Raw genomic sequence first — 13,086 nt, 5'->3', positions numbered from 1 at the left:
CTGAATTCTAACTTGGTAGATACGGATATTTGTAGAGTATATATATATATATTTATTGAAGTCTTAAAAAGAAATAAAAGAAGTTGAAATCTTTGCACGGTATTAATGAAAATAACATAGAAGCAAAGAATAAAATATCCTTGCGCATGTTTGAAAATCACGCCGGCGCAGTGAACGGAGTACTCGAGTTCATTCGGATTGGCTGAATGGTTCAGTAGACTTGTGGACAACGTCTCACCCCTTTTAGTATAGCCGAGTGCATCCGGCGCGATGTTGTTGTGTGGTGTTTTGTGTACTGCATTGTCAGTTTCGTTCGGTGCGATCGTACAAATTCTAATATTTCTTCTGCAAAACTCGAACATCTCGAAAGTGCAAGCTTCCCTTCCACCGGGAGCTGGTTAGTTTTTATTCCAGAGATACTATAGATTGAAAATATTCGATATCAAGGTTTTGTTGCGTTATACTGACTGATACAATAGGGTCTATGTATATGATAAGGATAATTATGATTAAAATATACTAGGAAGTTCAAATTAACTAGAAAGTCCAAGTTTGTTTTCTTTTAATTTATTTGACAATACGATTAATTTATTCTATTAAAACATTTTTTAGATTCTGTTTAATTTTGTCGCTCGTTCATATATTTTTCCTTACTTGTCTAGTTTATATGCCAATATTTAAATAGTCGAACAAAAAATTGCAAGATTATTGGAATTTTAAGAACAAGATTTATCTACTTCGAGAGACAAGATACTCTTACTAAACATTTGTTCCACTCGTCTATACGCGTATCGATTCTCATTCAATCGTTTCTTCGCTGGCGCGCTTTTTTTGAAAACGAGTACGTTTATGGTAATGAGTTTATCTCGCGAACAAAGTTTACAATTCGTATATCATAGAATCCAAGCTTTCGTGACCACGTATATTATTGCAATGCATGTGTTTCGTGGAATGCACGAGTGTCGAGTCATTGGAAATCATGTCACTAAATAATTTAGGTAACAGAATCTAGAAGACATATTACGATATGTAATTCGGCGGTCAGCTGTAAATGTTCGTCAACTAATCGATATTATTATCGACACCATGTTTTCCGCACCGGGAATCCCGGTATATATATACATACAATATACATACGCACATGTGGATAGCATCAAGTTCTACGTAAGTACTATACAATTCGCTGACATACGGAGCATTTAACACTGGTTTGAATCACGCTTCCCCCGAACATTCCCACGCAACCAGAACTATCTGTTGGATCCGAATAATGTTGAACTTGAATGCCAAAGACCTTTGGCTAATTACATCAGATCGCTTTATAAGCCGATATTCCAACGTAATGTAAATATGCAAACTGTATTTCATTAATAATATTTTTTAAAATAGAACTTGATACAGGAATGCGTTAAATAACACATAAACGTCTCTAAATTTGGCATTACCTTAATATATATCGCAGAAATGAATTGATGTAAATAATATTTATCTTACGAGCAGAACATTGGTTCATATACTATGTAATTTATATTGTCGTATGTATATACTTTTAGTCGTATATTTTTTTCAGTATTTTTATCTTTATACAAATATTTAATTTATTAAATAGTAATAAATATAGTAAAATAATTGGGGCTCGTTGTTTATGACTCAAGTATATGAAAAATATAGTATTTGAAACTCTAAATTATTTGTTATTTTATTTCAAACCATTAACGAAAGCGACATATTACTAGAAAATAATTTATTTCATTTTGATATACACCTTTTTAACCTTACACTAATGATACCTATATTGGAAGTGTACATAATTACATTTTTAAGTTGTAAGGTTGGAAATAAAATGAAAACTACGTTTTTTTTTTTAGAACATACATTTATTAATAGAAAAACATGTAACACAGGGAAATTTAACTAATAATGGTACATCATTGATACATTACGAAAATAAAAATAAACATTAAAACATAATCTTCAATTTAAATTCGTTTCCTGAATTCTCACTCGTAATAACAATTAATAGTTAAGATAAAAATAATTAATCAAAGTGATTGGTTATTTCGAAACGCATATGATACCAAGTACATAGCGGTAACATGGTATCAGATCATTTCGTTTAAATTAAAAATGGCTGAACAAATATCCACGAGCTATTAATTAAAGCAAAACATTCCGTTCAGGATAATGAGCCGATTAGAGAACGTAATTGAAGCTCTCGCAATGAAGTTCGGTGTATTGCACGATAAATTGGAGTTGGATAACAGGTGAGAGTATAACTGGATACGTGACCAGCAATAATTCGTAACAGTGCGCATCGGAAGGGGTTGTAAACGCATGGTCTCTAGCGGAATCGAACTGGTAAAGCCTGGAGGACTAATCAGAATCAATTTGCATTATTTTCACCATAGGAACTCGGTTCCCTATCGATTTAACACTACCACCACTGGCTAAAAATATTCAAGGTGTACATAGCAAATCTTTACATTACGCGATGCATGAAAAGTTTGTATAAGCGAGAAGTCACTATTTGCTAAAATACATAAAAAGGAAGTTTATGTTGAAAATTCTATATAAATACGTTAGGTTTAGACATAGATGGCTTGATCGAGGAAATATGACGAATGTATTAGAAAAGGAAAGAATTTTTTATATTCACATTGTACGACAGAAAGTAAAATAAAAAGAACCACGTTTAAACAAGCAGTTTGTTATTTCTTGCGCTTTATAATTTTGTCAAAGGTTCTTTCTAACGTGTTATTATATTTTACTTTCTATTTTTATAAACAGTAATGTATCGTCGGTTTTTTAATTAATACATATACTTGAAACAGTTTTACTGATTATAGAACTTTCCAACTTGAAATTTTTTTAACACACCGTGAGGGTAACGATACTTGTCTGCTTATAATTCATTCTGAAGTTTGATTCATCATACGCATAATTCGTGGGTGAAGTATGCTAAAGTAACTATTAGCTAACTTCAAGTGAAATTGGATACATAGGTACTTGCCTATTCAGTGAACGAAGTTCCAATAAAAGAGAATTCAATGACCTCATGCAAATTAACGAACAATTTATAGTCACGCAGTAGCATGACAAACTTTTTGACAGATTTTCTCCTTCTACCGGAAGTTTTTAATCAGTATGTACTTTAATTGATTACTTCATAGTTTCTGAAGTCGTTAAAATAGTTCCCTACACTTTTTAGCGTGTCTCGCACATGAGAAATTAATCCATCACGATCAATATTAAGTCAACAATCGGGATCACTTGTTGTTTCGATAATATCAAGCCAATTTTGTCGTTTCATAAAAATCTCTAATAATTTTTAATTATTTATATAGAATAATTATTAATATTATATATATATATATGTATGTGTAACCAGTTTAATGTTGTATGTTGACAACCAAGTTGGCCTACTCGTTATATTAATGTCACATTGTCTCGTAAACGATTCGCATGACTAAAGGTCATTGCCCTTGTGGACGATAAGTTCCTATGAAAGTAAAGCTTTCACGCACCACCGCTTCACGTTTGTCTGTTCCTCTTTCATAGCAATGCGGAAATAAATATCATGTAATTTGAAATTACATAACGTCAAAAGAATATTTATTACTCTCGAGATATTCTGAACTGTAACATTGAAGTGAAATTTCAAAATAATTATTTTGTATTATTTTACGTATATTAATTTTGCGCTTGTTTTTTAAAATAAAATTGGTACTAACAGCTGTGAGCGTAAGCAAGGCGATTATTTATATAAAATTACATTATAATATTTAACTCTTGATCGATTTCATTTTGGATGCTTTAGCGAAATGTTTTACGAGAATATACTTGTCAACGAATAACAGTTACAATTCCAACAATATTTAAAACAATATCACGCAGCGATTAACCTATATTCTATATATTAAAGAAAAAAGGATATTTGTTCTACTTTTGTAATCAACGCAATTAATTTCATAAGACAAACCTCGTTTATACATTACCATGTTTATACGATAAATAATAAAGACAGTTATCGTCTTTATAATTGCATTAAAACATAAATTTGAATCGATTACTCGTCCTAACCAAACTGAATACTCGAAAATATTTATCCTTCGTACTACTACGTATCGTGAAATATGATATACAATTTCTTGTTCGACTTAACATCACCGTAATCTATCCTCAGTTTGCTAAGTAATAAATCAAATAAATATCATTAAAACGCGCCTTTCACTTCCATACTTATTAATCGAAGCGTATAATTTACGAGTAAAATGTTTGTTACCTCAGAGGATGAAATTATTCTGATCGAGCATCTGCCAGGACGTCGAGTGCATCTGCAAGACTTCTTTTGGTCAGATGCCAAGGATGCACCACCATGGGTAGATGCTAATCAAGGGCTGACGTTTTACGAAACCAAAACAGTTCATCATACCGTAACAGTGTACTCGCCGGCAGAAGACAAAGATAATCATAAACCATTTCCCGATTACGCCGAACCTAACGAACCAAAATGCACTACTTGCATCGAACCAACGCCTAGATTGGACGACGACACGGACCAAAATATCGGTGTCCTTATCGGAGAAGATCCTGGTCCAAGGTACGTATTTATTTGTTATTTCCCAGATTGCGAGTATTTAAGCGTCTCGTGCACGAATGTTTTCACACTTGGTGCCATACGATCAAAATATAAATATTTTTATTACACTTTCAATGGTATGTTAGAAGAATGTTTCTCTACTCTTAATTATCGTGTTTCTTGCCATAACCGGGACTAAGTGTTTCGGTAAATTGAAACTGAGTATATATGCGTTAATCAGATTCCACGTTTATCTCTAAGAAATAGCTGGCACTACAAAAACCTTTATAAACCGCAAGAACGTGACTGGAAACACACGTTCCAATTAACCTAACATCTCAACATTGCACAGGCGATCGTATTCAGCGTTCGTAGCTTCACGTTTTCTTACGGACAAGACATACATAATTACGTAATAAGTAACGCCACAAACAACACTTTACACAGAATAATTGAAACATTCTTTTTTCATTCTCCACGATTTAGATACTGGTTGCTGACAGTTCTTCGGGCGGGTGAAGCTATACCGCCAAAAATCGAATTGAAACTAGCCCGATTGTATAAGACTGCGTTTTCAAGGCAGCAGCATCGTCATCTTGGACTTTCACAGACGAACACACGATTTCGAAGAATTACAAGAGGGCACGCGCTTCTTAGAAACAAGGTACGCTTGCTGAATCAACGTACAATGAAAACGCTTATGAACACCACCATTATGTATTACATATTAAAAATATCCAAAGAAACGAACAAACCTAGCCGTTCAATTTGGCAGATGCAATCATAAACGTTCACAGATATATCCTCTAAATTCATAAAAATATTATCACCATCTAGCGATGATAAGGTGAAATCAATCGCTATTACACTCTTCCTTGTACATTGTCCCGCTCCTTGTCTAACAGGAGCTGAGATACCTCCACGCACATTCTATTCTCCGCTCCTGTTACTTTCTCGCGAGTCGTCTCCGATAGATGGCAACACTGGTATACGTACGTATATCTGTCCTTGCCGCGTGATATCGCATTCCATGTCTATGATCGATGATTAAAGAAGGTCGGAACTGCGGGAAAGTAACAGGAGTATAGAACGTGCGAGGAGGTATCTCAACTCCTGTTAGACAAGGAGAGCTATGTTGTGCAACAAGGACGGACATACGTGACGTCACAGACAAGGAAAGCTATATTGTGCGACAAGGACAGACATACTTCTCACTCTAGTTGCACGATTATTCGTTAATTACGCTTTTCCCTGATAAAATTCATGCATTTTCAGGATCGTACGACAAAGGCAGAACCTCTGGCAAGATCCACTCACCGATTTCGACCGGAATTTCCTTTTAATTAATTAGGTACAGGTCTGTGATTTTCCATAAATATTAACCTTTTGCTGCATTAATTCGCTCCCTAAGAAATTATAAAAGCTTCCTCAGATTCTGTACCAAATTCTTCGCGCATAAAAGTTGATAAATTAATTACGCGTGGCGAAAATTATGCAAAAATTTGCGGCGTGGTCCTGGATGACGAGGGAACGTCGTGGATAATCGTTAAAAACTGAATAATTAGGTACAAATTCTGGTCGAAATCGGTGCAAGAACGTTCTCAGGGCTCCCCTCTATGTTCTTCGATTCTAAAAATGCAGGCGTTGTACCAGAAACGGAGCAATTATCAAAAATTTGATGAATTAGAAAGAAACGTATGTCTATCCTTGTCGCACAGTAGTGTGCTTCTTGTCTACGATCGATGCTGCCATCTATTGAAACCGGCTGGAACTGCAGAAAAGTAACAGGAATATAGAATGAGCCAGGAGGTATCTCAACTCCTGTTAGACAAGAAGAGCTATATTGTGCGACAAGGACGGACATACGTGACGTCACAGACAAGGAAAGCCATATTGTGCGACAAGGACAGACATACGTGACGTCACAGACAAGGAAGGCTATATTGTGCGACAAGGACAGACATATGTGACGTCACAGACAAGGAAAGCTATATTGTGCGACAAGGACAGACATACTTCTCACTCTAGTTGCACGATTATTCGTTAATTACGCTTTTCCCTGATAAAATTCATGCATTTTCAGGATTGCAAGATGAAGGTGGAACCTTTGACAAGATTCACACGCCAATTTCAATCGGAATTTACCTTTAATTAATTAATTATGGACAATTATCGTAGCGAATGTCGCGGCTAGCCCTGTACCAGTCTGCGATTTTTTACAAATACCAACTTTACGCCTTATTAATTCGCTCTCTAAGGAATTGGAGAAGCTTCCTTAGACCCTGTACTAAATTCTTCGTGCATAAAAGTTCATAAATTAATTACGCGTGACAAAAATTACGCGAAAATTTGCGGCGTGATTTCTGTCTGACGGGGGGATGCCGTGGATAATCGTTAAAAACTGAATAATTAGGCACAAATTCTGGTCGAAATCGGTGCGAGAACCTTCTCAGGGATCCCCTCTATATTCTTCGATTCTAAAAGTGCAGGATTTTGTACCAGAAACGGAGCAATTAATGAAAATTCGATTAATTAGAGAGAAAAGTATGTCTGTCCTTGTCGCACAGTAGTGCGCTCCTTGTCTACGGACAAGTCATGTCCTGCCATCTGTGTGTGGATGTTGGAACATGAAGTTGTAATGTGAGAGAATAGATGGCAGTTGATGGTTGTTCGCAGACAAGAAACTCACTAGTTTTTTAAAAGGACAGATTTCGTCGCTGGCAAAGGGGATTGAAAAATTAGTTCCGCTTTCCACCGCTACGCGGTGATAGTAGCGCTGTCTCTAAAAATCTGACAGATCATAAGAGTTATTAAGATAATGTAAATTAAGACGAAGTTCCTAGTAGAAAATAGCATTTTTGTAGAAGTAACATAAAGTATACTTCTCTCAGGCTATGGATTTAAACCAAAGTTACCCATAGTATGTAGATAATTTGTAACTTATGTATGAATGTAACTATGGACCTACTTTTCAAGATTCAGAGCCTTTTGTTTAATGGGAAAAGATCGAACAAATTTTTTTTATTAAGAAAGGCTAATTAAGAGAATTTATCTGTAAACTTTTAGGTTTGAGTCTACCGAATTATATCACCAGCTTTCTTCCTACGTTTTTTTCAGCCTACAAACTGTATCTATAAAGATTTAAAAATTTTGCGGGATAGATTGAAGCTGTCGTATAAATATTACTTTATTGTTCGTAAACTACGTTCGAAATACGAATCGTAATTTCTCGTGGGCGTATTCAAAGGCGTAAACCTCGAAAAAATGTAAACACGTACAATGCAAATTAAACGCGTGGAGGTGAGAAATTTTTATTTTTTAATTTCCAAAGGAAAGAATTGTCTCTCTAATTACGGAATATTCGTTAATTACCCTTGGTTTTAAATCATAATTTTAGAATCTTGGAATAAAAATGGATCCCAGACAACATTCACATACAGTTCTGAAGATGAACCTGATGTTTAATGAATTGGTTATTAACAGTTATTTCATAAAATTGGCAGCACTAGTATTTTTGAATTTTTATTGATACAAAACTTTTAAATGATTTCGATTTACAATCCGTGCAATCATAGAAGCTTCCTTAAACCCTGAGAATTCCATAAAGTACACCTTCATATTTCCACAGTAACAGTAAATAAATTTATGAGAGTTACTTTGAAGGGTTCATATATTTTTGTTTAAATACGAGGTAACATGGCAAACGTACAGTTGCAATAAATATTTCTCTTTGTTTCAGCCAGAGGTCGCCAGTGTGGGAGAAATGCCGCGAAATTCCAGGATCTCATCGCCTAAACTAAGGATTCCAGGGAATTCAGAGTCTCAGACAATGCCAAACCAACTGAAACTACTTCAAGTATCCAGCTTTAAAAATACTCTTGTCCCAACGACGACAAGCGTTAACGATGTTGGGAATCGTAATGAGCAAATTCAAATAGACGATTTTCAATTAAAAATAACAAAATCTAACCTCGTCAAAGAGAAAATATCGTACGATAAAAATCTATCTGCAACTACGTCGTTAGACTTTAATGAAAATACGACAGACTATCCTGGTCAACGATCCTTGCAGTATGATTTATTTTTTAATTCGTCTTCTAATCTTTTTAACGATCTTCACGATCGTACGAATAATCGTACCACGTCAAGGGAAGAAATATTAAAAGATGGCGGTTCAGACAGCACGAATACAAGCAAATATTCCGAGTTACGTTTATTGGATCATTCTGGGGTCGAGGCAGTCCAAGTTAGAATGCAAAATACAAGCGTAACGGACAGTGGGGCTACGAAGTTGATTTATTCGGTTCACCTAGGAGGGAAACCTGTACCCGCAGAAACAGCTGCCAGGGATATGGCTCTTTTGTCACCTCAAGAGGTTGCATTGGAACTTGGCGCGCCAGTTCTTATTCAGAGCGAACGTAAGTACTTATAGTACTTACTTATAGGTAGTATAGTATATTATTATTTTCCATTAAGAAGCAAGATATCTTAGCATCGCTTTTTCATAATTAGGTGTGCGAATGAATGACGCGAATTTTCCAGTGAGATTCCAAGTCTATTTAGAAAGAAGGTACAGCAGGTGGTTCAAAATATTTGCCATCGCTTTCTATGATTTTAAGAGACGATTCACGTGGTTGGATCGCGTCGAGTCAGGTTAAAATAGCTTACAGGTAATTCAACGAGAGTATTGGCAGTAGGTGGTTCGGTCAAGTCGAATAAAAATCTATCGACCGGAAGCTGACTCGACGTCATCTGACCATATCGTTATCGCTAGTCTGAATCAAACTAGAGCCATCTATGAATTCTTTCATTAAATAGCAAATCATGAATTCTCTCATGGAAAAATGCTGCGTCCCTAGACAAGAACCAATCACCGAGTCATTTTTGTATCTCTTCCGCTAATTGAAAGTGAGTATTGGATAAAACGTGTTACGTCGATCGGAACAGGTAATAATCCTAGGGAGTAACGTCTAGCGAATAAGTTGGCTGCTACAAAGTATCCCAAACACGATTCGTTATGACAACATGAACAACTTGCCATAATCTTCTTTAAATAAACTTTGAGTTCCACTGACAAATTTGGGCTATTCCTTTGTACGCCTAGATTGCAGGTGTATTTATTAATATATAATCTGAAATTTATCTTCTTTTTTTTAATTAAAACGGGTACGAATGCTAATATCTAAAGGGACAATGATTAACTTCTAATATATAAAAAGGACATTTAATATATATCTTACAGTATATTCAATATATTAATACATTACGTTCCTCGTTTTAAGTAGTACTGATTTATAAGCATTTTTGAGTTTCAACCATTTTTCTTAAAGTTACTTTGCATTTTTTATGTATATAGCATACTTGAAAGAAACACGACCATTGGCTCTTTCGAGGAAAAGAGATGCATGGCTATTAATCGGTGCAGCAAGCGCTGGTTTTATTTTGTTAGCATTGGTTGTCGCGGGATTAGTTCTCGCAGCAAAAAGGAAACGAGCACACAGCGCTGTAGCTGCACCACCGAGTCATCATGTTTTAAGAAAGAAACAAGAATATATACAAGCAGCTACTGGTCTTGATAATAATGCTTGTTCGACATCCGAAATGGAAATTAAGGTATGTAAGAGATTAGAGTAGCAGCATAGGAAATAATATTATCTAAAGTAACGTGATTGACTGTTAAAAATTAAAAAATATAGCGATTAATAGACTGTGAATTTTCATATGGATTTCTGCTAAATTAAAAGTGCAAAGGTGTAAAGAGATTTAAACTATTCGTGTAACATTTAGCGTATAGAATAAAAAATATTTATTTAGATTCCCACATTAAGCACGCAATCTATGACTACTAATTTTTTTAATAGTTTGCGTGATATTGAACATAAATATAAATGAAAAAATCCGGAATAGTAAGAACATTGTCCAATAATCAAGCCAAATGACTAGCTGGAATTATAGGGACAGACTCTTGCATTTATTCGACTATTGACTTGGGGCAAATATTCAACCTTCGTTTACACTGATTTATTGCGAAGCAACTCTATCGATCTACTGCACATCCTATCCTTCTTCGCAGACTGACGGTACCAGTCAGAGACAGACTCCTGGAAGTTTATCGAGGACTCCGGTGTCTCTCGAAACCCCCGACAGTCTCGAGGCAGGAATTCATCAAGTTTCGAGCGACAACGACGAAGAAGAGAAAAGTAAAGCGCTAGAACCAAGACCGTGGGAGTACTCTTCGAAAAGAACCAGGTACATCCAAGTGTTAATCGCAAGATAATACAAATTTCATTTGTTAAAATTTCTTAGTTTGTTTTCAAGTTTAACCGAAGCCCCATCTTCGTATCTTCAAATTTCTAACAATGTTGGACCATATCTTAAGATCTAATATTTTTCTTCTAAAGCTTTTAATTATATTCAATCTTATCTTCCTATTTTGATACTTCTGTGAATCTGTAAAAAGTATAACGCGGTATTTAATTGTTATCGTTCAATTATAGAATGGCACATGGAAGAATGTCACGAACAAACGCTGTTGACACGCCTCGAACATCTGATTCAATGGATGTCATTGTCGATCATCTAGAAACATTAGATTCTTTGGAAAAAGATTACACGAGGCAAGAAGAAGCCACTGCTTCACCGCATTCTTACCTTTCTATGCCATCTTGTAAACCATTCCCCAGCATGAAAAGTGTTGAACCACTTTCTAGAGTACTCGAACCAGTTATGGTGAGCAAACTTTAATCTAGCAATAAAAGTTGTAACGAAAACGTGACATAAAATTGTTCCAACGAAAACATATTGAATATTTAATACCTTACATGTGTTTCTCACAGATTCTATGTGTTTTATATTTGTTTTATTTAGGTCAAGCATCTAGACATAGACTCCCCAGAACTGGTAAGGCGAGACAACGATCGTTTGGGTCTTTATACAGGTAATGGTGTGAATGATAAATTTTTTGCGCGAACTTCGAGTGCTATCAAAGACCCTGGAGTTATAGGACCAATAGTATGGAATCTTCGGCGACAAAACTTGTCTGTAGAAGGTATTCTTCTTAGACCATTTATTCTGGTATTTTCCGGATTAAATTTTCTTATTACATAATTTGAATTGTGATTTAAGATAATGGTACATCCGGGACAGATGTTGATCCAACTTATGCAATGCCATCCGGTCCCGTGGGGAAAGCAAGGAGAAGACTTCACGAACTCCTGGAAGATTCTTTCAGTCTCTTTGGAAGTAGAGATGCAAAATCAGAAGCACAATTATGCGCCACAAGACCAAGTTCAGCAGCACGTGCGCCGGATATGCTCACAATATTTTCCGAAACTAAAGGAAGAACCACTCATGCTAGGTATTTTTATTTAGAGATTGTAATTGAGAAGCGTTCTGAAAAAAGCTCTGCTAAATTAAGAGTCTATATTATAATTATCAATTAAAACGTAGCTAGTGTTAAAAGTCAAAGATGAAACTTCTCACACAATTTACTCTCATTTTACTCATTTTGAATCTTGTTGGCGCATTTTCTAGAAAGCTTATCGATTACTTTTTTAGTATATTCTGTTTAAAATTCATGTTAATGTCTATATTTAATTTCGTCTTTAGTCCTATATCTCCACCATTAGCGGAAATGCAGGTTCGACCTCGTACGTCGTTACCGGTGAAGTCCAACGACGGTGATATTGCAGAAAATGGACATTTCCAACCACCGCGATCTCGCAGTGGTTGGGGTTCCAGACCACTAAGTGCTGGTCCCTTTCATAGGCCTAACTTGCCAGATGTTGATACGAGGCGTATACTTGTCGACAGCCAACTTCCACCGGAAGATCCAGCAGTACCATTAATAGCTTCGATTAAAAGAGAACTTGAAAAGTTTTCTCCGCAATAAAATAAATAATCGAAGAGGTAACAACATTAAGCAATAACAAGTATTAAAAACTAAAGTACAATTGAGTTAGTTCAAAGATTGATGAACGTGCAAACTCCAATTATACTTCCTACACTGATTCCACAGAGATTGAAATTATTGAGGATATTCTAATGAAGAATTAATAGAAAGAATTTCCTGAGACTGTTATTTATAAGTGCAACCAACTACTGCTAATTGACAATTGCTAGTACAATATTAATTTCCAGCAGTTTCAATCTCTTTTTTTTAAGAAATAAATATTACAATGTAATATTAAATTAATATTACAATGGCTCTGTTGAGCCGACTAACCGAGGTAACAATTACCAAAGAAAAAACAATATTTATAAGATGGATAAAAGACATGAAAATCAGTATTTGAAATTACATTTATAACAATTGTAAATATTTAACAAATTTTTATACGTACGTATTCACCGAACTCATTCACATCAATTCATTCATGCAAGTAATATTTTCTTGAAAGACTGGCGAAAGTAAAAAATTATTATAAAATATCTATTTACACATTGTACACATATTGATGCTATTATAGTTATTATCAATTTATCGTTAACGAAATGAAATGCTGCTG

The 13,086-nt window shown here is 35.1% G+C and overlaps 1 protein-coding gene across 1 annotated transcript; it reads left to right on the top strand.

Annotated features, from left to right (window-relative positions):
• Nucleotides 1–87: 87 nt before the first annotated feature.
• Nucleotides 88–12,732, top strand: LOC132913254 (uncharacterized). The gene is made up of 10 exons (XM_060971444.1): nt 88–397; nt 4,288–4,600; nt 5,066–5,243; nt 8,319–8,997; nt 9,936–10,192; nt 10,653–10,828; nt 11,077–11,308; nt 11,447–11,627; nt 11,705–11,936; nt 12,188–12,732. The coding sequence occupies exons 1-10, from the start codon at nt 271–273 to the stop codon at nt 12,468–12,470; spliced, it is 2,658 nt and encodes an 885-aa protein (XP_060827427.1). The 5' UTR covers nt 88–270; the 3' UTR covers nt 12,471–12,732.
• Nucleotides 12,733–13,086: the final 354 nt, after the last annotated feature.

Source organism: Bombus pascuorum, chromosome 13 (assembly GCF_905332965.1).
Source record: "Bombus pascuorum chromosome 13, iyBomPasc1.1, whole genome shotgun sequence".
Classification (NCBI taxonomy): Eukaryota; Metazoa; Arthropoda; class Insecta; order Hymenoptera; family Apidae; genus Bombus; species Bombus pascuorum.
Note: the sequence above shows the minus strand (reverse complement) of the source record. Positions and strands in the feature narration are given on the sequence as shown.

What these genes read in the sequence shown, in the direction of transcription:
- LOC132913254 (XM_060971444.1), top strand. Translation starts at nt 271, where the DNA reads ATGTTGTTGTGTGGTGTTTTGTGTACTGCATTGTCAGTTTCGTTCGGT. An exon ending in GGAGAAGATCCTGGTCCAAG is followed by an intron (nt 4,601 to 5,065) that starts GTACGTATTTAT and finishes TCCACGATTTAG; the next exon opens with ATACTGGTTGCTGACAGTTC. An exon ending in GAGTACTCGAACCAGTTATG is followed by an intron (nt 11,309 to 11,446) that starts GTGAGCAAACTT and finishes TGTTTTATTTAG; the next exon opens with GTCAAGCATCTAGACATAGA.